Source organism: Gekko japonicus, unplaced genomic scaffold (assembly GCF_001447785.1).
Source record: "Gekko japonicus isolate JY-2015 unplaced genomic scaffold, Gekko_japonicus_V1.1 scaffold438, whole genome shotgun sequence".
Taxonomy (NCBI): domain Eukaryota; kingdom Metazoa; phylum Chordata; class Lepidosauria; order Squamata; family Gekkonidae; genus Gekko; species Gekko japonicus.
Window position 1 is genome coordinate 871,652 of NW_015160849.1, and position 25,490 is coordinate 897,141.

Below are 25,490 nucleotides of genomic sequence, written 5' to 3' on the forward strand. Positions count from 1 at the left end.
TTAGGCCCCGTTCACACGAGGCGATTTGGCCCGGGAACGGGACAGTTTGGAGGCGGATCAAAGCAGCGCGATCACACCACAACATCTGGGAAGCGTTCTGCTTCCGCCTCCAAACTGGCCCAAACCCGGGAAGAACCGCCTCAAACTGAACCACCTACCTCGGTGGTTCAAACGGATGAGGCGCCTCTTCCCGGGCGTCTGATCGCCGGCGCTCCCTTGCGCCGGCTCAAGCCCGGGCCGGAGCCGAACTGCGCATGCTCCGACATGCGCAGATCGGCCGGCTCCCGGTTAGAGCCGTCTTTTCTCTCCGGCGTTTGATCGCGCCGGGGAGAAAAGGCGGCTCGGCCGGGGGATCCGGGGGATCCCGCCGAGCCGTATCAACGTTGGCGCGGCTTTTAAAAGCCGCGCTTTAAAGGGCTTTTCCCCTGCCGTGTGGCAGGGGCCTGTGACTAGCTTTCCACTGCTTAAAGGAATCCTTTTTACCTTTTACAGCTTCCATTACTTTGTTTGTTAACCATGCAGGCTTTTTCCTATACCTGTTTGTGCCTTTCCTAACCTGTGGAATATATATATTTTTAGCTTCTAGGATCGTAGTTTTAAATAGTTTCCAAGCTTCCCCAATGGTTTTGACCCTTTCTACTTTTCCTTTCAGTTTTCTCCCCACATGTCCCCTCACATCAGAGAAGTTTCCCCTTTTAAAGTTAAAAGTGGTTGTGTCAGTCTTTTTGGCCAATTCCCTATTTATACAAATGTTGAACTCAACAACATTATGATCACTGTTCCCAAGCGGTTGACTTCTGGGGACCCCTAGTGGGGCTTGGACATTTCAGAGAGGTGGCTTGCTATTGCCTGCCTCTGCGTCCTTGCCCTGGTATTCCTTGGAGGCCAACCCTGCTTAGCTTCTGAGATCTGATAAGATTGGGCTTCCCTGGACTATCCATGTCAGGGCAACAGATCTAATTCTTGACTCATGTCCACCTATGGATACTTAAATCAAGAGACTGGAGCCATGAGCAAACAAGACATATCTTTCTACAAACTTGAGAAAGGCCCCAGGTTTGCAGGAAAAATCTGAAATCTAAAACACACAAACACACATTTGGGAGTTTAAAAAAACCCCAAAATAATAGGAAGAGAGCCTGTATCTTTAAGAAATGGATGCCTTCTGAGACCTCAGTGGCTATTGTGGGGGGTTGCTAAGCAACCACAACAATATTGCCAGCCTTCAGACCTTGGTTTCTGTCAGTAAAAGGGAGAAGGAGGAGTTGTCAGGGCTGTCTCCAGGACTACTTTGACCTTCAGCCACTCCCGTTTCCCGGAAGGAAGATTTATGGGGGCAAGGGTGGAAACAACCACTGGGCGATTTGCTGTCATGCGATTTGCTGTCATGCAGTTTGCGCAACTCACCCAGGTGCAGTGGTGGCTACGACTTAATGTCATACAACTCACCTAGGCTTAGCAGCAACCTCAACATAATTTGTGCAATTTGGCTGGCTTGGGAAGTGGCCGCCACACAACACAACTTGCTACAGCACAACTTTTGCAACTTGGCTAGACTTTTCTCAGGGAGAGGCTACCAGGGGGAGGGAAGAAAGGTAAGATGAGGGCCAGTGTGGTGTAGAGGTAAGAATGTCAGACTAGGATCTGGGAGGCCCAGATTCAAATCCCCATTCTGCGATGGAAGCTTGCTGGTTGACCTTGGACCAGTCCCTCTTTCCCAGCCATCCCAGGGTTGTTGTGAGATTGCAGTAGAGAAGAGGAGAATGGTTTATGCTGCTTTGGATCCCCACTGGGAGGAAAGGTAGGGTGTGAAGTAAGTGAATAATAAATAAAGATTAATGAAATAAAGATCTGGTGGAGGGGGAGATAAAAAAGTTGGTGCATGGGAAGGAACAAGGAGAAGGACGGGGATAACGGGACTATCAGGAAGAAAGAGGAAATAGTGTGGGAAAGGAGATACAGGAGCATGACGTGAACATCCTTGCTGGTTCCCAGCGTATAGATCTCATAACACAAAATAGATTTTCCCAGTTATTTTGGGGTTTTATATAGTGCTCCCTCTAAACTGTGGAGTCTTGTGAGCAAAAATTCTACTTCGTGAGCTACTGTCATTAAAGCTGTGAGTGTGCGATTTGGCTGCTGCATAAATTAGTTTGGCTCTAGAGCCTCCTTCCTGAACTAAGACAAAAATGTGTGAGCAGGAAGCTAAAAAACTGTGAGCTAGTTCACACTAACTCAGTTTAGAGGGAACACTGGTTGTATATGTGTTTCGGTATTGCGCTTTGTGATAGTTCTCTTCAGCAAGACTAGTTCTCTTCCGCAAGATAGTTCTCTTCTGCCAGTTTGGTGTCGTGGTGTCGTGGTGAAGTGCACGGACTCTAATCTGGGAGAACCAGGTTTGATTCCCCACTCCTCCACTGGCACCTGGCTGGATGGCCTTGGGCAAGCTGTAGTTCTGATAAGAGCTGTTCTTGAAAAAGAGCCATTTCTGTCAAGAGCTCTCTCAGCCCCACCTACCTCACAGGGTGTCTGTCGTGAGGAGGGGAAGGGAAAGGAGTTTGTAAGCTGCTCTGAGACACCTTTGGGTAGTGAAGGGCAGGGTATAAATCCAGTCTCTTCTCTCGTCTTCTTTATACCAGGGATACTTGGCTTGGGAGTCATGTGTGGCTTTCTGACATGCCACCTGTGGCTCCTCAGAGCACTGTTCTCCAGTGTGGCGCTCACCCTGTGTCTCAGGAAAGTAGGGCAGGACTCGTCTAGTGGGGACTGTGGTTGGTATTTGGTTTCCACATTGAAACAGCTGCCGCTGAAGGGATGGAAAGGCAGTGAGCCTCCCTAAGATGCAGGAAGGACGTGAAGGTGGCTCTTTTGCCTTGCTGGGGTTGCCATCCATCGGTTACTACTTGATGGCACTTACGTATGCACATAATTGCAAATGTGGCTTTCCGTAACCCACAGTATTTGAGAGAGTGTGCGTTCACCCGAAAGCTCAGACCTTGAATAAAACTTAGTTGGTCTTAAAGGTACCACGGGACTCAAACTTTGTTCCACAGAATGAGTGCCACTGATATTTACTATCCCAGTCTCAACAGATCTTGGAAGTTAAGCAGGGTTGGCCCTGGGTAGTACTTGGATGGGAGACCACTGAAGAAGGACAGGGTTGCTATGCAGTGATGGGCAATGGCAAACCACCTCTGTCTGTCTCTTACCTTGAAAACCTCCTGAGGGGTCACCATAATTCAGCTGTGATTTGACGACATTTTCCACCACCAGCCACTGTTCTGTGGTGAGGCAAGACCCCCAATGTCAAAATCCCGGTGAACGGCCAGAGGCTGCGGCTCAGTAATCATTGTTCCTGAGAGAGATTTGGACATCCTCAGTTGCATTCTGTTGGGGCCTGGCCATGCCGTGGTATGGTGTGGACTGCCGAGAGTGGGTGCAGATGAGTGCCGAACTGATGCTCAGTTAATATGGGTGTGTGTGGCATGCAGGGGTCGTTTCCTGCAGCAGCGCACAGGAGCAGAACTCTGGCAGTAAAGAGCCCAGGGGGCGGGCACATGCAACAAGCCCCACCCCCTGCTCCCAGCAGCCCTCAGTCAGAGCAAGAAGCAGCCAGGTAGGTTGCAGAGCTCCCCACGACCCCCGGTCCAAAACAGTCGAGTGACACCTTTAAGACCAAGTTTTATTCAGGTACAAGCTCTCCCTCCTCTGCGAGGAAAGATCTGCACGGCCCTCCCCCCCCCCAATAGCTAGCAATCCAAAACAGTCCAGTGGAGCCTGAGCGGTGGGTGTTGCCTTCTGACACACTTCCGGTGATGTCAGGGGGTGTGGCATACGCAAATGAGTTATGCTAATGAGTTATGCTAATGAGCTCCTGCACCTCTTTTTCTACGAAATGACCCCTGGTGGCATGCATACATCTTCTGAAATTACGTCATGTGATCTAGTTTCTGTTAACAAACTTACTGAAAACTGGTCACAGGAGAGAAAATGTGTTCCCTAGCTACGAACGTTGTCGTTTAGCAATCCAGTCAGTTCTGACTTGTGAAAGGAATTGAGTCAGGCCGCTTCACAGGTTCTTTGTCAGCCTGTGAGACAACAGTCTTAATTAAGTGTTGCTAGGTATTTGGGGGGAGCCATTTTGAGTGTTACTAATCTATAAATATTGTATTTCGGGGGGAGGCGTATTTAACAGAGAAATTAATGAAAATATACCATGCAGTCCTTTACCCAGAAGTAAGTCCATGGCTCAGTGCAAAACATCCCAGGTTCGATCCCTGGCATTTTCAATTAAAAGTGGATCAAGTTGTACACGATGTGAGACACTTCTGCCCCGAGACCCCAGAGAGCTGCTGCCGTGCCAAGCAGATAATATCGACTTTGATGGACTCAGTATAAACGGCTCCCTCATGTGATCGCGTTTGCAAGTCTCACATGTTCATAGGGTTTATTACCAACTTAACCACACAAAGAACTGCAGCTTTAGACTTGGTGAGACCATTCAGTCAATATCACTGAAAAATCTTTTTGAAGAACTGAGGAAGCCCATATTAGCTTTATTATATGTTCTCCAATAGTTTAGGTAACGTATTTTTCGCTCCATAAAACGCACTTTCTCCCCCCAAAAAAGTGGGGGGGAAAGTGTGTGCGTCTTATGGAGCGAATACCGCAACAAAGAGACGCTGAGTCTGGGAAGGGGCGAGCTGAACAAAGGAGCACGGGGTGCTCCCGCCGCACACCCAGCTCGGCCTCCGCTTTCGCCCCGGGTGCCAGGGCCTCACCTTACCGCCACCTCGCCCTTCTTCCTGCACGCGGGGAGTCCTGCCGAAGAGCCAGGGTCCTGGGCAACGCTGGCAGTGGCGAGAGACTGGCGGGGTTGGCTGGCTGGCGCGGCACTTAAGTAGGCTGCCGAGAGGAGAGACGCCTCTAGAGGGCAGCTCCTCCCTCTGGCCCCGGAGAAAGTGCTGCCACCGCTCGCCAGCCAGCCACGTGCGGCGTACTCACCTGCTTGCCCAGCCCTGCTGGGGCAGCGGCGTCGTGTGCGGGCCGGCCAGGGACGAGCGCAGTGGAGTGGCAGGCGGGGCTGAGCCGGGCTTTGGCAGAGAGCGTCTCCGTCCTGTTTTCCTCCTCTAAAAACTAGGTGCGTCTTATGGTCAGGTGCGTCTTATAGAGCGAAAAATATGGTAAAAGATGAAAGACTATGCGTGCAGAAAGAATGGTTCATAAATAATAAGTTAACAGGTGGTGGTAGAAAGCGCCCGCAAGTCAAAGCTGACTTATAGAGACCCCGGTAGGGCTTTCAAGGCAGGAGATGTTCAGAAGTGGTTTGCCATGGCCTGCCTGAGTGTCGTGGCCCTGGATTACCTTCCTCGTTTCCCATCCAAATACTAACCAGGGCTGACTCTGATCTTCCGAGACCTCACGAGATCGGGCTAGCCTTGGTCATCCAGGCCGGGGCAATGTCTAGGTTATTTTACATAAAATATGTTTAAGTATTCTGTGCAGCTGTACATTACATTTTATTTTGCTTACGGGAAGTGAGTTGTGGAACAGAATGATCAAAGGGACTAAAATAAATAAATAAAAGCAGCGGTGCCATCACAAACTGGAGGACGGCCACGAGCCCGGCTGGGGAGAGCAGAGGGGTGGACGGTGGGGCGCGCGTGGGGCAGGCGGAGCTGGGCCATGCCGGCAGCTGGTGGGAGCGTCGCCTCTGCCTCTCTGGGGCTGTGGAGGAGCCGGTAGCGAGTGGGCAGCCATTTCTGCGGTTGCTGTGAACAGTCGCAACCCAGTCGCCAACCCCCGCCCCTCCAGTGGACGATGGGGAACCAGCTGGCACCCTTGCCCCCCTTCCTTCCCCCTCTGCAGGCCCTGCATGTGGTGGTGGTGGGGCTGGATTCGGCTGGGAAGACCTCCCTGCTCTACCGCCTGAAGCTCCAAGAGTTCATCCAGAGCATGCCCACCAAAGGCTTCAACATGGAGAAGATCCAGGTGCCTCTGGGAGGCTCTCGGGCCATCACCTTCCAAGTGAGGGTCATGGGCGGCCAGGAGAAGCTGCGCCCGCTGTGGAAGTCCTACACACGCTGCACGGACGGGATGGTTTTTGTGGTCGACTTCGCAGAGGCAGAGCGCCTGGAAGAGGCTCGGGTGGAGCTGCACCACATCGCCCGCGCCTCAGACAACCCAGGGGTCCCCGTGCTGGTGCTGGCCAACAAGCAGGATGCGGCTCAGGCGCTCTCGGCCTCTGAGGTGGAGAAGGTCCTCGGCCTGCACAAACTGGGCGCCTCCGCTCTGAGCCATGTCCAGGGCTGCAGCGCCATCAGTGGCCTCGGACTCCAGTCGGGTCTGGAGAAGCTCTACGAGATGATCCTCTGACACAGAAAACTCCTCCGTGGCAGGGGCGACAGCAGGAGGAGGTGCTGAGAGGACAGGGCAGGTCCAGAAGTGCCCTCCTGCCCTGTGGACTGACCGGGGGACCTTTTGCACTGCTGGGACATGGCGTGTCACTGCCACCCCAAGGACAGGGAACAGGGAAGCTCCGGTTTCCCTTTGGGTGGACTGGGATGCTTGGACTTGTGGAGCCGGGACTTGGCCTGGGGCCCAAAGAAGGTGGCCACGGTGGTGGTGGCTGTCTCCCTGGCCCTTCGGGAGGGGAGGGGAGGAGAGGGGGCATCCAAAGGACAGGCAGCTGCACCCAGGGAGTCTGTTTAGCCCCTTTGGCCTCACTCATCACTGGTTTGTCTCTCTTTTTTAAAAATGCTTTTATGGGCCCTTTGTGGGCTCCTGGTGTGTGTGCACGCGCGGGAGGGGGATGTGTGTGTTTGTTTGTAAAGAAGCAAAATCTAAATGATTAAAGAGGCAGTTTGGAAACTGAAGGACGAGTCGCTTACAGTAAATGGTTCTCTTCCGTTAACATTTTGTATGTTGTTTTGTTGATTTTCTGAAAGTTTATAGCTTGCTGTATAGGCCCAAGAAGCTTTCAGATTGTCTTACCGAAACAAAAACAAAAAATCCCTTTATTTACAAACTGCTCTGCTCTTGGTTCCCGTACACATCGATCCGGAGTTTGAAATTCTTCACTGTGGCCCTTCAACACAGGCTTCCCTGCAGGTGCTTCTGCACAGGCCCTCTGAGGTGGGGGAAGGGGACTGAAGAGTGAGAAATGGCCCTTGGCGGAGGCGAGCGTTCCCTTCCTGGAAGTTGGCCGTTGCTAGGCAGCAGCTGCAGAACCGTGGAGGATGTCCGAGGCAAGGAAGTAAAAGTGGAGTAAGCTGGAACTCGTTCAAGCCGTGATGGAGACGCAGATGTCCCGCAAAAGAATGCTCACCATTGGAATGACAGTGGAAATGGAAACTAGACGCATCGACCGTCAGTGATGTTCACGCAAACTATCGTCTGGTTTAATTCAAAATCCTCCCAGATGTGACCTTCGCTCTTTTCCCTTACTAGGCCTTCATGCAGAGGAGCAAGTAATCTTTCCCTTTGTCACACAGGGGTCCCCAACATTTTTGAGCCTGTAGCCTCATTTGGAAGTTTGACAGAGCGTGGTGGGCATCGGCACAAAATGGTGGCTGCTGGAGGCAGTGCCAGACACAAAATGGTTGCCACGGCTTAACTTCAGTCACAGAGTGTGGATCCTTGTGCTGTGGTGGCAGCTGCTGCCAAAGCAACATTTTTTAAAAATTGCACTGCCAATCAAATCTCCAGTCGCCAATCAGAAGCCGTGCTGATCAAAAGCCACTCCTGGACCCGCACACTTCCTAAAAATATGTGGCAGGCACCAGGAAAGTTGTTGGTGGATGCCATGGTGCCTGTGGGACCCCTGATATATCATATACTCCTGGGGCTCCATGGTTTTCTGTATGTAGATGAGAGAGAGAGCACATATTTCATCTGATGTATGTGTGTGGAACGTGAGGTTGTTAAGCCCAAGGCTTGAATGGGAAAGTGGAGACGAGGCTTGTTGTTTTCCTTTGGACAGAGAACTTGAGAGCCAGTTTGGTGTCGTGGTTAAGTGTGCAGGCTCTAATCTGCGAGTACCGGGTTTGATTCCCCACTCCTCCACTTGCACCTGCTGATGTGACCTTGGGTCAGTCACAAGCTCTGGCACAGCTCTTCCTGAAAGAGCAGTTTCTGTCAGAGCTCTCTCAGCCCCACCCACCTCACAGGGTGTCTGTTGTGGGGAGGGGAAGGGAAAGGAGTTTGTAAGCCGCTCTGAAACACCTCTGGGTAGTGAAGGGCGGGGTATAAATCCAATCTCCTCTTCTCTCTAAAACAGGCGCTCCAGGGGCAGGTATCTCAAATCATGAACAGAATGAGTGGCGTCCACCTCTTTCTATCCCGATTGTGATTGGCTTTCCTTCAGTGCTAACGGAGGGGAGGCACCAGTTCCCTGAAATAGCCTGGCTAATTCAGCTCGGTTCATTCCATCAGAATAGATTCCTTCTGGCTTCGGTTGACAGGGGTCTTTAAAAGAAACAGGTGGGATTGCGCGTACGTAACAGGAGCCGTAACAATGCATGTAGCCATTCTGAAAAAAGACAAAAGACAATCGTTCAGTAAACAGACAAAGGGTGGCTCAGCTGCCCCTCTGAGAGAGATTCTGTGTCAGACTCTGAGTCCCGTGTCTGCAGCAGGTATCTTGAATCCGCAGCGACCGCCTTGTCCTCCTTCACAAATGGCATTCCAAAATGTCTGCCCCGGGGCTTTAAATAGGAGTCGCCAGAGCCTGTTTCTCTACAGAACGAGAGCAGGGGTTGGGGCCGCTCTGTCCCACTGGGGCCCTGGATCTGTTGTACATGCAACCGACTCTCATTCATGGCGGCGGCGGCGGCAGGGAGTGCTTCCAAGTCGCAGCTGACTTCTGGCAACCCCGCAGGATTGTCAAGGCAAGAGACGAACAGAGGTGGTTGGCCACCGCCTGCCTCTGCGTAGCAGCCCTGGGCTTCCTTGGTGTTTGCCTACCCAAGTACTTAACCAGGCCCAACCCTGCTTAGCTGCTGAGATCTGAAGAGACGGGGCTAGGCTGAGCTATCCAAGTCCGGGCATCCGTGGAGTCAGCCTTGAGCTGTTGAAGTGTTTTCTGGGCATCAGGGCATCAGTTCATCGATTCAACCAGGGCAATGGTGCCACGGAGAGGTAGGGGGGAAGAGCAAGTCCCTCAGCCCTCCCGTGTTGAGGGAGCTCGCACGATCGCTTGCCCACACAGGGTCCTGGTGAGCACGGGTCTTCTCCCTCAAGAAGGCGCTCTCAGTGTCACCCCTGTCAGAAATCGTGCCTTTGAATTAAAAAAAGTGAAATGTTTATCAGGCTTGTCCACGTTATGAGAAGACAGGAGTCACAGGAAAAGACAATAATGCCAGGAACAGCGGAAGGCAGCAGGAAAAGAGGACGACCCAAGATGTGATGGATTGCCTCGGGCGAGGAAGCCACGAGGGCCTTCAGTTTGCAGGATCTGAGCAAGGCTGTTAACAAGAGGACGTTTTGGAGGACATTCGTTCATAAGGGTCACCATAATTCAGAAGCAACTTAACTGCACTTACACACACACACACGGTTATCTGAAGAAGGGCGCATGCACACAAAAGCTTATACCTTGAATAAAACATCATTGGTCTTAAAGGTGCCCCTTGACTCAAACTTTGTTCTTACACACACAACACTGTCCATGGTCTCCTGGGACAAACTTGTAGAACTTCTGAGAACAGGCAGTCGGCCAGACAAGAGGAGTGCTGCCCCGGGGCCGGGGGCTGGGTTCCAAGCCAAGTGTCCTCCTGTGATGAAAACAGCTGTTTTGGTAGAGGTCCTACCTACAGCCAGGAAGGACTCTTCTGAAGCTTCTTCTGCTCCAATGAGAGGAAATCCAGGACTGGCTCTTTGCTTCAGGGGTGAAGGAAGCAGGCAACAGGCAACCCACGGATAGGCACCGCTGGCGCCTAGCGGCAACTCGTGAAGAATCACTGTTCAAGGCTATTGATAGAACATGAAATAACACAAAAGCTAATGCCCAGAATTAAACTTAGTTGGTCTTCAAGTTGCCCCTGGACTCAAACTTTGTTCTGCTGCTTCAGACGAACACAGCGACCCCACCGGAATCTGTCTTCAAACGACCTGAGGGAGGAGGCTGAGGAGGACACACCTACTCTGGCTCCCAACACAGAAGGAGATAAAGCTAGGGGAGAGAAGGTAGAATTGGGTGGGGAAGCCAGTTTGGTGTAGTGATTAAGAGTGCGGACTCTTATCTGGGAGAACCAGGTTTGATTCCCCACTCCTCCACATCCGGCTGCTGGTGTGACCTTGGGTCAGTCAAAGTTCTCTCAGAGCTGTTCTCTCAAGACCAGTCCTCGCGAGAGTTCTCTCAGCCCCACCTGCCTCACAGGGTGTCTGTTGTGGGGAGGGGAAGGGAAAAGAGATTGTAAACCGCTCTGAGACTCCCAAGTGAAGGACAGGGTATAAATCCAATCTCCTTTTATTATTGTTCTTAACTCCTGGCCCTCTCCCTCTGAGGCCAAGGGAGGGCACTTCATCGGAGGGGCTGTGGCTCAGTGGGAAAGCCCCTGCTTGGCATGCAGAAGGCCCCAGGTTTAATCCTAGGCTCATTTCCCACTGAAAAGACCAGGTGGCAGATGATGTGAGAGACCACTTCCTGCCTGAGACCCTGGAGAGCTGCTGCCGGTCTGAGTAGACAAGACTGTCCTTGATGGGCCTAGGGTCTGAGTCAGCGTGAGGCTGCTTGGTGTGTGTCCAGGGCCTCCCAGTGTCCACGTGGACTGCACAGGAGAGAGGGTTGCCAGCTCCAAGCTGGGAAATTCCTGGAGATTTGGGGGGGTGGAGTCTGGGGAGGGTGGGGTTTGGGGAGGGGAGGGGAGGGACTTCAGTGGGGTATAATTTCATAGACTCCACCTTCCGAAGTGTCCATTTTCTCCAGGGAATGGATCTTTGTTGCCTGGAGTTCAAATGTAATCCCAGAAGATCTCCAGCCACCACCTGGAGCTTGGCAACCCTAACTGGAGGACTTCCTGGTCGAAAGTGCTCTTTGTTGCTGGCTCTGAGAATTCTGACTCGAGCTGTTTCGGAGAGATAGGATATCAATGGACAATAGTTCCTGCTTTATCATACTTTCCATTCTTGTACAGAAATGAAACTGTTTTACGGTACTGATAAATTTTTTTGCTCAGTTTTTCAATTGGACTTAAGCGAAATGCAGGGTTTTTTTGCCGTGATTGATCACGATCTTCTCCTCTTCTTGCTTCTCTTCTCTTATTCTCTATCCCATAGCATTTCAAATTCTATTGTGAATCAGAGACTGTAGAATCAGTACTGCTGAACTGAACCTGAGCCCAGGTGTTTCAGACGTCGCCTTGAGAGAGCTCAAGTCATCCTTTGACAAACTGATTTTATTGAAATGTTTTTGCAAGGCGTGTTAATAAAGCTGCAGTTTCCCAACCCAAGCGGTTCATATTTGCATGTGTTACCGGAGTAGAAGGAGACCAGATGCACAGCAGTGATTGCCCAACTGGAAAGATGATGTTTGGATCAGTCCTGAGAGTCTCTTTTGGTCACAGTTGTGAAGCAGCTCAGTGTAGCATCTGAGCACACTGCTGATGCATCAACTCTTCATTGTCTCAGCACATAACTTGTACAACTGCTTAAGTGAGGTGGGAAATCATAGGGAAAAATAGCAATGCCTTGGTTCAGCGAGATGAACGGTATCTTAGTCGGCTCTTTTGATTTAAGTGCCCGGCTGGATTCAGTCTCGCGGCTGAGAATCCAAGGCGCGTCTCTGTTTTAATCTAGATTTTAATATAACGACCCTTATTTGTTTCAATCCTCTTTTTAAACTAGATTATGATGGTGAGCTCATAATCTTTCTTTTAAAAAGAAATCCTTCTAAACAGGGGTCATTTCATAGAAAAAGAGGTGCAGGAGCTCAGTAGCATAACTCAGTCTCATCACTCATTAGCATATGCCACACCCCCTGACATCACCGGAAGTGTGTCAGATGGCAACACCCACCGCTCAGGCTCCACTGGACTGTTTTGGTTTGCTAGCTATTGGGGGGGGGGAAACGTGCAGATCTGTCCTTGCAGAGGAGGGAGAGCTTGTAACTGAATAAAACTTGGTATTAAAGGCCGTGTTTTGACCTGTGGCTTCGCCTGATTTTCCCCGCAGTTTCGTGATCCTCAAAAAACAGGATCACGAAACCACGGGGAAAATTGGGCAAAGCCGCGGGTCAAAATGCGGCCGCACGGCTTTGAGTGGGAAATTGACCAATAGAAGTGGGGCAAAGGGAGGCGTGACCGTGGCGCAGCTCTTGTGTGAAAACGGTCCCACAGTTGCGTCTGATCACACAGTGACGGGCTGCGCCCACAGCTACAAAGGGGTGTGTGATCTCGCAACTGCGTGTCAAATTCCTCCAGAGGAAATAGCCTCACTTCCCCTCTGCTTCGACTGGTGCGTGTGACCGCAGTAATGTTTTTATATTTCCATATCTAGTTAATATGACCATTCATTAAACACGTCTTTGGTATCTCATCGTAAAATTTGTGACTGTGGCAGTCGGAGTGAAATGTTATGTGTTATTGTTTCTTCCTTCTGCTGGTAAAACTCCCCCCTCCCTAAATCTTCATTTCTGTCTCATTCTTCAGACAAAGAACTGGGAAACTGGGTGAAAGGGAGTTATGAGGAAACTAAAATAACATCCAGACCGCAGTGGTTTGGGGGCTTATAACCTAGAACCAGGCTCAACGATCTTCTTTAAACTGTTGTCAGCCAGTTTTGAATATTCTGGGTTATTTGTCTGGACAAGTAAAACAAGGTTTCCATGTAAATACTAATTTGTAGCCTGTTGTTGTAATAAATAAGCTATCCATGAAGTAAGAAATTGTCTCCTCTGATACCTTGCACTACCACGTTGTTTCTCCTGATTTTTTATTATCCCACTTACCAGTTTAATCAGCAATTCTTACTTGTACCGATCTAATTTATCACCCAATTCTTTCCTGTGTCTCAAGTGATCTCGACGAAACCAATCCAAAGTTTAGTTTTTCTGTGCCTGAGCTCTGACTCCCATTTAATCTTGTACAAACTGGGTTTCAGAGCTTAACTGAAATATAATGGGAATGGAATATAGTAATATAATAGGAATTGAATATAATAGGAATTTGTTTGAGCCATACCTCAAACAAACGGCTTGGTAGACCTTCCAGAGCCAGCTGTACCATGAGGGACAATGGCACAGTCACTCAAATGGCGGATTATCAGCATCATTATAGAACAGGGAATCAGTTGTTACCCTGACCTGGACGGCCCAGGCGACCTTGTCAGACTCCAGAAGCTGAGCAGGGTTGACTCTGATTAGTATGTGGAGGGGAGACCACCAAGGAGGTCCAAGTGTGCTATACAGAGGCAGGCGACGGCAAACCGCTTCTGAAGAGAGGAAGAAGAGATTAGGTTTATACCCCGCCCTTCACTCAGAGTCTCAGAGCGGCTTACAAACTCCTTCCCCTTCGCCTCCCCCCACAACAGACGCCCTGTGAGGAATGCTCCCTCTAAGCTATGGAGCCTTGTGAGCAGTGTTCCCTCTAAGCTGAGTTAGTGTGAACTAGCTCACAGTTTTTTTCGCCTCCGGCTCACACATTTTTGTCTTAGCTCAGGAAGGGATGGCTCCAGAGCAAACTGATTGATGCAGCAGCCAAATCGCTCGCTCACAACTTTAAGGCCCATAGCTCACAAAAGAGAATTTTTGCTCACAAGACTCCACAGCTTAGAGGGAACATTGCTTGTGAGCAAAGATTCTACTTTGTGAGCTACCGGCATTAAAGTTGTGAGAGAACGATTTGGCTACTGCATGAATTAGTTTACTCTGGAGCCATCCTTCCTGAGTTAAGACAAAAGTGTGTGAGCCAAAGGCTAAAAAACTGTGAGCTAGCCCGCGCTAACTCAGCTTAGAGGGAACACTGCCTGTGAGGTAGGTGGGGCTGGGAGAGCTCTCTCGAGAACTGCACCAGCAGCTGCAAGTGGGGGAGTGGGGAATCAAACCTGGTTCCCCAGATTAGAGTCCGCGCACTTAACCACTACACCAAACTGGCCCTCTGAACGACTCTTGGCTTGAAAACCCTACAGGGTCACCATAAATCAGTTGCAACTTGGTTGCACTTTCCAACACCAAATTAGTTGTTACTTAATTGATCTTTATTTAAAATATATATATATATTTAAAATCTTAATCTGGCAGATGCCCAACACAGTATCATCAACTCCCTTCCATTTCAGGGGAGATTCATTATGTGATGACTACTGTTAGAGAAACACATCCAAAAGTTCCCTGTTCTTTGAATACAGGCCAATATATTTTGCCACTTTTCATCATTTGAGTGGAATTAATCTGCATGTTAATGAGCATATTAATGTAAACAACAATAAACTCTGAAAATACAAATGACAGTTCACGTAATTTACACTGCAGATTTACAGAAATGTTTGACTGCCCCCTTCTGACCCAAAGACGTGAGTTTACCCTGATCCCATGTGGATCTCTACGGCGCTATTGGACCTGGATTAGAAGTGACACCGGTTACCAGTTAAGCAGACTAATACTTGTGGCCCTGATTGAAATTAAACCAATTAGGTCTTGGATTTTTATTTTTTGCAAATGTTCCCTGCCTGCCTGTTACATCTATCTCTACACATGCAATCTTTGCTTGGGTATTAAAGGAAACTTCCTGAATTATTCATATGTCTGCATCTTGCATATTCTTTGGAAGATATTTTCAGAATGACCAGACCACCTTTAGGCAGGTTCTGAAATGCTTGGGATTTTTGTTGCTGTTCTTTTTTCCCCTTGTTGCCTTCCCTTTCTCTCTTTTAGCGCCCTGCCTCACTCCCCTCCAACCTTTCTTGACTCTTTTCTTGCTTTATCTGGATTAAATAAATCTCTGATTATTAAGAACATAAGAACAGCCCTGCTGGGTCAGACCACTGAGGGTCCATCTACTCCAGCCTTCTGTCTCACACAGGGGCCAGCCAGTTCCTCTGGAGGGCCAACAACAGGGCAGAGAGGCTGAGGCCTTCCCCTGAAGTTGCCTCCTGGCTCTGGGATTCAGAGGATTAGTGCCTCTGAATGTGGAGATTCCCCTCAGCCACCATGGCTAGTAGCCATTGACAGACTTATCCTCCATGAGTCTGGCTAATCCCCTTTTAAACTTGTTTATTCCTGTGGCCATCTCAACATTCTCTGGCAGTGAATTCTCATTTTAGTCACTCTCTGGCTGTGATCACATGAGCAGTTTGGCCCGACACAGCCACCCCTCCCCTCGGAATCAAATGGGCGCAGTCACACAGCCACAGCTGTCAGGCGTTCCCCTGGCATACTCATCCTATCATAGGACAACTTGGAGCCAGGTTAAAAAGGCACCACATCACAAGTGGTATTTTTGGTCCCCCGTGCATTAATTGCGCATGGCTGGATGTCTGAATGGGTGGGGGAACACGTGCAGAACCTGCAGATCTGTTCCTGCTGCTAGGGAGGGTTTTTAATTTTTTTGCCTATATGTGCATGTGTGGGCATGCACACGAGCACATTTGTGCATATGTGCATGCATGGGCGTGCATGCATGTGCATACATTTTGAAAAATTTCCAGGCAGCGCACTCCGTGGCTGAGGCGCTGCAGTAATGTGGGTGCTTGACCATGGGATGTCTGTGTGGGTAACCCGCAGCAGGGTGTGCTGGCTGGAAGATATGCCCCGCAGCACTTTAAACCGGTACAATTAGAGGAGGCACCCTATTGCACCAAGCCACCAGTGTGACCACCGTGTGACCACAGCCTCTGTGTAAAGGAGTATTGCCTTTTGTCCGTCCTGAGCCTACTGCCCATCAGTTTCATTGGATGCCCTCAAGGTCTAGTATTTGGGGCGAGGGGGGAAATGGCTCTTTGTCAACTCTCTCCACCCCACGCATAATTTTATAAACCTCTCTCATGTCCCCTTCTAGTCATCTCTTTTCTAAACTGAAAAGTCCCGGACTCTTCAACCTTTCCTTATAGGGAAGGCGCTCCAGCTCCCTAATTATCTTGGTTGCTCCTGCAAACGAAGTCATTTTCAGAAGCAGATCTTGAAAGGACCTACCAAACATAATCCTGGTGAGCACTAAGCATCTACCATAAACTTTGGGACTCATGGTGCAAAGCGTCGAAACAAAATGGCACAGAGGCTGCAGGGGGAGGAAAGTAATTAAATTATCGTTCCATCGTAGGAACTCATTTTAAGATTACAGAGTCTTCCGAACTCATCACGCTGACATTATAGTTGAAAGAGCCCTCGCCATGGGTCATGAGTGGGTTTTTGTGACTTATTAATCATGCTTGACTGGAAAGACATGTGTAACCTACAACAAGCGGTCTCTGTAGGCCTTGCCAAAAGAAGCTTTTGTTCCCTGGAGAGAATTGTTATCAAAGGCCAGCGTGTCTTCTCATTACATGCGCAATGGCAGCTTTCAAATGGGGCTCTTTCAGATTCAGTATGCAGAATCAACAAACAGCAAATAAAAGAAAACAAGCATTGTGCCCTGCCACGATATGACACAGCTTCCCTCGGCCCTTCCTCACTTATTGTATTTGCTGACACAAACCCCCAGAATAACTGAAGATAATAAAGTGCTTCTGACAAAATAGGAGAAAAGCTGAGGAAGTCGGAGATCTGGAAGCGGGGGCAGGGGGAGAATTGTTACCATCTCTCCTCTCGGCAAAATACTGGGCTCTTTTTCACAGTGACTGCCTCTCACAGGAGGCATCTACTCGTCAGCAAGAGGACCTTATTTTCACTTTAATTCCAAATGAAGTGTCCCTATGATGTTCTCATTTCTTGAACCTGGAAGCAGGAACCCTTGATTTCAAATGTCCTGCCCCCCATAACGTTTGCCAAGCTGGGTGAATTCAACATGCAGTGGGGACTACAGGATCACACCATTCATTCATCCATTCATCCATCCATCCATCCATCCATCCATCCATCCATCCATTCATAGTCTGCCTTTCTCACTGACCTTCCAGGCAGATTACGTAGCGTAAGTGAAGTCTAGTCAACAGGATGGAGCGTCCGATGAACAATGCAATTGGGTTTGAACTACAGAAGTCTGAAAACGAAAGGAAATCTCAAACACAGCTGAAACAAAACGTGAGCTTTTGAGCATGATACGTTAGGTGGTGTAGAGACCTACCTAGGCCCTTCCTGCACTCTCCCTTTAATCCACGTTCACCGCGGTGTCCTCGAAGCAATTCTGCACGAAAATCGAACTCAACCTTTTTAATCCAGGTGTCCCGTCCTCCCCGTTCTACACTAAAACCGAGTCCAACCTTCTTTTTATTCTGGGTTTCCCGCCCCCCATTCTGCATTACATTCCCTCCCTTCAGTGTTAAGCCCGGTTTCAGCCTGCTGTTGCCCCGGGTTTTTGTGATGCTGTTTTGCCTTGGACTTAAACTGCCTCGACTCGAACGCTGAGAAAATCCGGAGTTGCAGGCAAATGCGGAAAGGACCTGTTAGTCTCGGGCAGGGGTCATTTCGTAGAAAAAGAGGTGCGGGAGCTCATTAGCATAACTTATTTGCATATGCCACACCCCCTGACGTAACGGGAAGTGTGTCAGAAGGCAACACCCACCGCTCAGGGTCCACTGGACTGTTTTGGATTGCTAGCTATTTGGGGGGAGGGGAACGTGCAGATCTGCCCTCACAGAGGAGGGAGAGCTTGTACCTGAATAAAACTTGGTCTTAAAGGTGCCACTGGACTGTTTTGGCTCTGCAACTTACCTGGCATCTTCTTGCTCTGACTGAGGGCTGCTGGGAGCAGGGGGTGGGGCTTGTTGCATGTGCCCACCCCCTGGGCTTTTTACTGCTGGAGCTCCGCTCCTGTGCACTCCTGCAGGAAATGACCCCTGGTATCCGGCATATGCACAGTGATAGGTTCTTACCTTTAAAGCCCTATATGGTCGGGGTCCAGCATACCTAAGGGACTGTCTCTCCCCATATGTTCCCCCACGGGCACTACGGTCGGGTACGAAACATCTCCTGGCAGTGCCAGGCCCGAAGAAGGCCAGGCTGGCCGCTACCAGGGCCAGGGCTTTTTCGGTGGCGGCTCCTACCTGGTGGAACGAGCTCCCGGAGGAGATCAGGGTCCTGCGGGACCTAATGCAGTTTCGCAGGGCCTGCAAGATGGAGCTCTTCCGCCAGGCATTTGAGTAGGAGCCGCCACTACTACCATCACGATCTGGCCCTGGAAGAAAGAACACCGGCACTACGTGGAACAGAAGACACTGAGTGGTAGAGCAGCAGAAATTTGTCATCTTTATAGAAGATAAATTGGAACACCTGGAGCACTTTATATCTGTAATTTTGTAATGTTGTAAAATGTTTTAAATGGTTTTAGTTATGTTTTATATGCTGGCGTATGCCTGACTGTGAGCCGCCCTGAGCCCGCTTTGCGGGGAGGGCGGGTTATAAATTGAACTTATAAATATAAATAAATAAAAGACAGCAGTAGAGGCCACAGTCCCATTCCCTTGACCAGTGCCACTTTCTGACCATTTCATTACAGTCAAGACCCATGCAAAAAGTCCCCTTGAATAATTCCGTTCTGCATAGTTTGTGGAAAGCCAGGAGGGGGGGGAGCCTTCGTAACCTCATCAGGAAGGCCATTCCATAAGGTGAGGGGCCACAACAGAGCGAGCACAAGTATGGGTGGGTATCGATGTTGCCCATGTTTGAGGTGATGTCGAAATGATGCCTAGGCGTACGTTTTGTGTTCCAGTGTACCGTGCTGTACGGGTCCTGTAATGGGTTAAAGGCTAAAGAGGAGAATCAGGACAGAGTTCTGAGCTGAACGAGATAAGAGGAGTGACAGGAGTCTGAGAAGAGAAGGGGGCTTCTGGTCTGGCTCCCGCGCATGGCGGACGCTTCCTCGGGTCGCTCCCGAGGGCGCCTCGCCCGCCCGTGGTGGAGGAGGGAATCCGCGCGAGCGGAGACCCGAACGAGCCCCTCAGAAGAGAGGAGCTCGGATCCGGGGCGCTTTAGGGCGCACTAGGGGGGAGTCGCTCTTTCGGCCGAGAGGTCGGAGAGCGAGGCTCCCACCATGCCCTGCCCCATTGGACCTTGCTGCGTGAGCGACCCCGAACGGGGTTTAGCGGAGCCACCAGACGTCACCGAGTGATAAAGCGACCATCCGCAAAAATGGAAAAGAAAAAGAAAAGATCGGCTTAACTGTGAGTTGTCAAAATGCAGAGAAAAAGAACTGAAAATTGTTTCCCCCCCCCTCCCAGCGAAAAAGGCGAAGAGGTTAATCCTCCATCCATACAAGCGAAAAAGAAAAGGAGGGGGGGGATGAATTGAGCGGACAGTGATGTTTTCCTTTGATGTATTTGAAAGCGAGAAACTTGTCTCTCTGGAGCACATTTTAAGAACTTTCTAAAAGTAAACAAAAAAGAAAAGATGTCGGAGCTGGGCAAAAGCGAGCGGAGAAGGAGGGAGGGACTTCCGTCTGGGCGTTGGTTTGTGTGCAAGAGCCGGCGGCTGAATGTATGGACTGTTTATGGCTGTGAATCCGACGGGAGTTTTGCAAAAAAGATAAGTTGGAATTGTGACAGCGAAAAGTGCCTGATAAGCGCTTATAAGTCAACAATTGCGAGGAGGACCCATAGAGAGTCTGGGAGCGAATATAAAAGCGAAAATGAAATTGATACCATTCTCGAAAATGGGGACCTCCGAGGCATGAAAGGAAGAGGATTTATAGTACATGAACTGAGCGTATTAACAACAACCCGAAGGAGGATCTAACAAGCCGGAAGGAAGACAACAGAGGAAGCTCCTCCACGTCAGCGATAGTAAAAGTACCCAGCACGCAAAGAAGCGGTTCTGAATGTGCACAGAAGAGACCCTTTTTATTAACAGAATCTCAAAGGAACATTACTAACATACTAACAGAGAATACATGTAACAGGACTAAGAAAAGAAGTTTGGCAACACACAGAAGAAGCCCAAGAAGATTAATTGGACATTACTAACAGTTTAATTTACCAGTTTATATATCACTCAGCTTTCTCTTTCTCCCACTGTCTACCCCTCCCTCTTTTTCTTTTAAGCGAAATACCTCCCCTTTTTAGGGGAGCCAATAAAACCTTTATTTAAAAAAAAGGAGTCTGAGAAGAGAAGGATGTGGAAGGGAGTGGGAATGTAAGGGGGATAAAGACATTGATGATGATGATGGTGATGATGATGATGATGATTGTGTGCCATCAGGTTGCAGCTGACTTATGGTAGCTCCAGGGACCATAGGATTTGAAACGCAAGGGATGAGCAGAGGTGGTTTGCCATTGCCTTCTGTCAGGGTCCTTAGTCAGGTTACGCAACACAGGGCTTCAAAAGAAGATAATGTTTATTGGTAAATCCAGTACTAGAGACACGTGTACAGCTTGTGTCAGGAATGGCCGCCAATACTAGGGCCTCTGACTTATACTAGAATCAAACATCCCTTCGGTAAGCATGAGCCAATGGATACCTCTCGTGCGCGCAGGCAAAGCAAGCAGTCAAAGCTAAAGCCGTTAACTTTCCCAGTTGAGTAAAACTGCAGCTGGAGCATCTACAAAATCAAGCATAAGATAGCAAACATTTGGTGAGCCAGGGAGAGCTGAGACAGAAAATGGGAGGGCACTCCTCCACATTCCAGAACTATGACAGGGCTACCTGACACCTTCCTCCAGATAGCATTAGCAACCCTAGTCTTCTTTATCCGAGCACTAGCCATGGCCGAGCCTGCTTAGCTTCCAAGCTCTGAGGAGACTGGGCTCTCAGGATTGATGCAGCGTGTTGGAAAACTGGTAAAAATAGTTAAATATTCAGATTTGCAATGGATCTTTGTTCAGTGGAGAGGAGGCATTTTCTTTCTATGTAAAAAGGGAAGAGTACACATGAAAACTACAAAACAACAAAGAGGACTACATGCTTGCAACAACAGACACACAGTAATGGAGATTCTTCCTTTCTTCTTGACCCCTAGAAGGAAATCACCTAAATGCATTAACCAATGATTGTTAGTAAATAGACTTCAGTTTCCCAGGCTTTCTTTCCATTGGCTTTCTGCCAGGTTCCATTCCAGGTCAGTCTAAACAATAGCATACAAGGTAAGCATATTAACCCTATAATGACTGACATTAGACCTTGCAACTCACATATTTCCAACACAGCGTACATTGGGGCCGATGGGAGAGGAAGTCATTTCCCCCGTTTGGGTTTATTTCCGGTGTTCAGTCAGAAAACAGGAGAAAACGGGGTAGACGCACAATGTCTGGGACATTTGCAGAAGAGAGCAGGCCAAGGCAGGCTTTAAGCAACCTGTCCCGCCTATCAGTTCACCCAGCAGTGAATGCCCCCAATCCACATTTTCATTGTAAGGGAAACATTTAGTGAGGAAGAGAACCTCGAAGCCTGTTGCTTCGTCCTCATGTGGGTTTGGGGAAGGAGGGGTATAATGTAATGTATTTTGGAGGGTCCATTCCCACCAGGGGAACTGATCTATGTTGTTTGGAGATCAGTTATAATAGTGGGAGACCTCCAGGCCCCACCCGGAGGTTGGAAACCCTACCCTCAGATGCCTCTTCTTCTCAGACTCAACCCTACCTGGCAGTAGAAAGCGCCGTCAGGTCAGAGCGAATTTAAGCCCTGACCTGGATAGTCCAGGCAAGCCCGATCTTGTCAGATCTCAGAAGCTAAGAGGGCTGACCCTGACAAGTACTTGGAAGGGAGACCTCCAAGGAGTACCAGACCTGGAATGCAGAGCAGGCAATAGCAGTCCACCTCTCTGAAATGTCCAAACCCTACTAGGGGTTGCCAGAAGTCAAATATGACTTCAAGGCATACACAAACACACACGCACATACAAAATATACACAAAAAGTCGTAGCCAACTTAGAGCAACCTTGTAAGGTTTTCAAGACAAGAGATTTACAGAGGTGGTGTGCCGTTGCCTGGCTCTGCACAGCAACCCTGGACTTCCTTGGTGGTCTCCCATCCAAGTACTCACGAGGGCCGACCCTTCTTAGCTTCCGAGATCTGAGGAGATCGGGCTAAACTTGGGCCATCCAAGTCAGGGCACCAACCCAAGAGGATAAAATTGTGATACAAGTTACAGCACAATTGTAAGGGTTGCTGAAAAGAGAGAAACAAAGTGTTTTGAACATTTTTCAGAAGGCTGAAGTGAACGGAATAGATGGTCTTTAAAGTGAGAAGGTTTTTTTTAACATAATTTAATTTATATGTCATCATAATGTCTTTTGGGCGTTACGATGGCCGCATGGCACCTTTGGAATCAGCCCTGAGTCTGAACATAAAATTAGGATTTATGATTTTCGTTTCATACATCTTTAGTAGAGCGGTCTTACAGTGCGGCTGTCATCCCTTAAACGACTAGAAATTTACAGTCCAGCATCCGAAAGTATTTAGAGCCATAAGACAAATTTAGTTCCCCATAACTGGACAGGCATTGTGGTGTCATATTTGCTGTTGGCTCAAGCTCCTTGGAATATTACATATTTGTCAGTGACAAAAATAAACGCTGCTGAAAAGCACGGAGGTTATGTTGCTGTTTCCCCTCAGCTTCATCGCCAGTGATAAATGTCTTTGCCTTCTTAGGTCTATTGATGGACACAGTGGTCTGTCTTTTGAGGGGGGGTTGTTTGTTTTAGACTTTAGGGGGCACAGTTTACTAATCCAGGCCAGATCTCTAAACTTTGTCTAGCGTTCAGGATATTTATTACTTTGTAAGTAAGTAAGTGCCATGACAGTTTGTCATGAGAAGTTAAGCAACATCCTGCCACTTAGGGTTTGGGCCTTTTAGGGACTGAACTGGACAACTTCTGGGCTTCCTAGACCAAAATGAAAGCAGACAGTGCCGAAAATTTGCAGTTGGGAGAACAGCCCCTGACAGTTATCCCAATGTCTTAGAGACAGCTGCTGCTCTTGCTGGCGGTGACACCTGGTGAAGCTCACTGAAGGAGCCACATGGAGAGAAAATAAAAGCAAAGCAGAGGGAAGAGAAATGATTCTACTTCCTTCACAGCTGAGAGGAACCCTGGAAGGGCAGGTCCAAAGCACCAAAGCATCAGAGTGAAGCTGATGGAGCAGGGCTTCTCTGCTCCCCCTGTCCTGAGGCCACCCACAGGAAAAAAAACCCAGTGTTCCCTTTAAGCTGAGTTAGTGTGAGCCAGCTCACAGATTTTTAGCCTCCGGCTCACTCATTTTTGTCTTCGCTCAGGAAGGACGGCTCCAGAGCAAACTGGTTTATGCAGTAAACTAATCTGGGAGAACCGGGTTTGATTCCCCACTCCTCCACTTGCACCTGGCTGGATGACCTTGGGCAAGCCCTAGTTCTGATAAGAGCTGTTCTTGAAAAAGAGCAGTTTCTGTCAAGAGCTCTCTCAGCCCCACCTACCTCACGGGGTGTCTGTTGTGGAGAGGGGAAGGGAAAGGAGTTTGTAAGCCCCTCTGAGACTCCTTCGGGTAGTGAAGGGCGGGGTATAAATCCAATCTCTTCTTCTTCTTTTACCTCACAGGGTGTCTGTTGTGGGGAGGGGAAGGGAAAGGAGTTTGTAAGCCACTCTGAGACTCCTTTGGGTAGTGAAGGGCGGGGTATAAATCCAACCTCCTCCTCCTCCTCCTCCTCCTCCTCCTCCTCCCTTCTTCTTCTTCTTCTTCTTCTTCTTCTTCTTCATCGCCTGCTCACAACTTTAATGCCAGTAGCTCACAAAGTGGAATTTTTCCTCACAGGACTCCACAGCTTAGAGGGAGCATTGCCCCCCACCCCACCCCAGTTCTGCTCCCAGAGGTCAAGAGATCCTCAGGAACAAAATAAAGGACAAGTGGGAGCCTGCAGTGGGAAGAGAGAACTGGTGGGAAACGTCTTCTCATCAGCCACGGGCAGTGATTTTTCGCCAACAGAATTGCCACGACGGTGGCCAAATGTCACCCATCCCCAGCGTCACCAACATAAATTCAGATTTTGTGTGGAAAGACGCGTTTGCATATTCATGCTGCTTGAGATGGTATTTCTTCATATTCCCTTTCTGCTGCGTTCCTGGTATATTGTGTCAGCTCCAACTTCAAGATGCAGAATTGAATAGGCGTTATTGCATACCTTGTGCTGGGGGCTTTCTCAAAGCCAGGTAGGACAGTGAGTAAAGGGGGTAGGGACTTGACATAAGGATGCTATTTTGGGAGGCAGTTCCTGGGTCCTTGGTAATGAATAGCTCTATCCAAAAGGAGAAATAAACTAATTTGTTTGGTTTGATATAGCTGTTGAGAAAGATCTCCCTCTGAGTGTTAATGTTTTTTGTCTTTCCAGGTTAAGTGAAGGGGAGAAATCACTCTGAAAAACTATAGTCGGCTATTGCAGATCCTGGTCAAGAATGAACGCAAAGGATCCAAAAGTGACAGAAGGAGGCCTCAACGTCACACTCACCATACGACTTCTCATGCATGGAAAGGTAACTAACTGACTTGCCAAGGAGATCCTGGGGGGCGGCATGATAGTGACATTTACATTATACTCTGTGTGTGTGTGTGTGTGTGTGTGTACGTAAAGTGGTGTCAAGTCACAGCTGACTTATGGTAACCCCAGAGGGTTTTCAAGGCAGGTGAGAAGCAGAGGTGGGTTGCCATCGCCTTCCTCTGCAAAGTCTTCCTTGGTGGTCTCCCGTCCAAGTACTGACCCTGCTTTGCTTCTGAGATCTGATGAGATTGGGTTATAGACCATGCCATTCCACATCCCAATACTATACTTCACCAGCTCACAATGTTATCTTTAGAGGAGGAGCCAGCATTTTAGCTCTTTGTATGCTTCAGCAAACTAGAGATGACCAATGCATAGAGCAGCAATGGGATTGCCTGCGTTTTCCTGTGTTCAGCCTCCGTTTTCCTGTGTCTTGCTGGTTTCTAATGTGTCTTGATGGTTTCTAATTCTAAAAGAAATAATGGCTTTTCTTCAGCTGTTCTCCCCCCCCCACCCCATTCTTAATGTGTTCCAGTGTGTACTTGGCTAGTATAAACATAATGAAATGAACAACAGTAATAAAAATGTGTGCAGTGTTTTAGAGTATTCAGAGTCCTACATCAGCTAGTAATCCTTAATAAGGGGAGGACCTGAGATGGTGACTTCTCCTAGCCATCTAGAGCAGGCGTGTCAAACATACGACCCGCAGGCGGGATCTGGCCACTGAAGGGCTCCAATCTGGCCTGTAAGCAACTGGCTCTCTGCTGCTTCCTGTTCATGTTTCCTGCATCACAGCTCCTTTTGCCCAGTCTCTTCTCTTTCCTGCTTCACAGAGGAGAGAAAGAATGCCAAGCCTCCCTTCCCTAGATTGTCTGAGGGCTCCTCCCCCTCCTCCTCTGGGGAGGGAGGGAGGGAGGGGGAGGAAAAGAGTCAGAGAGAGAGAGAGAGAGAGAGAGAGAGAGA

The 25,490-nt window shown here is 49.1% G+C and overlaps 2 protein-coding genes across 3 annotated transcripts in view; both read left to right on the forward strand.

Annotated features, from left to right (window-relative positions):
- LOC107118447 (poly(rC)-binding protein 3-like) overlaps nucleotides 1–25,490 on the forward strand; it is a 356,111-nt gene that overhangs the window by 265,741 nt on the left and 64,880 nt on the right. For both annotated transcript variants that reach the window (XM_015420802.1, XM_015420794.1), the window contains exon 4: nucleotides 24,381–24,522. In XM_015420802.1, coding sequence (XP_015276288.1) covers nucleotides 24,445–24,522 — 78 coding nt within the window. In that variant the 5' untranslated portion in view covers nucleotides 24,381–24,444. The remainder of the gene's footprint in view (nucleotides 1–24,380; nucleotides 24,523–25,490) is intronic.
- LOC107118463 (ADP-ribosylation factor-like protein 4D) lies at nucleotides 5,821–6,375 on the forward strand. Its single transcript, XM_015420813.1, has one exon. It carries the CDS (start codon nucleotides 5,821–5,823, stop codon nucleotides 6,373–6,375), a length of 555 nt encoding a protein of 184 aa, XP_015276299.1.

Coding starts and splice junctions, on each gene's coding strand:
- LOC107118463 (XM_015420813.1), top strand. CDS start 5,821: ATGGGGAACCAGCTGGCACCCTTGCCCCCCTTCCTTCCCCCTCTGCAG.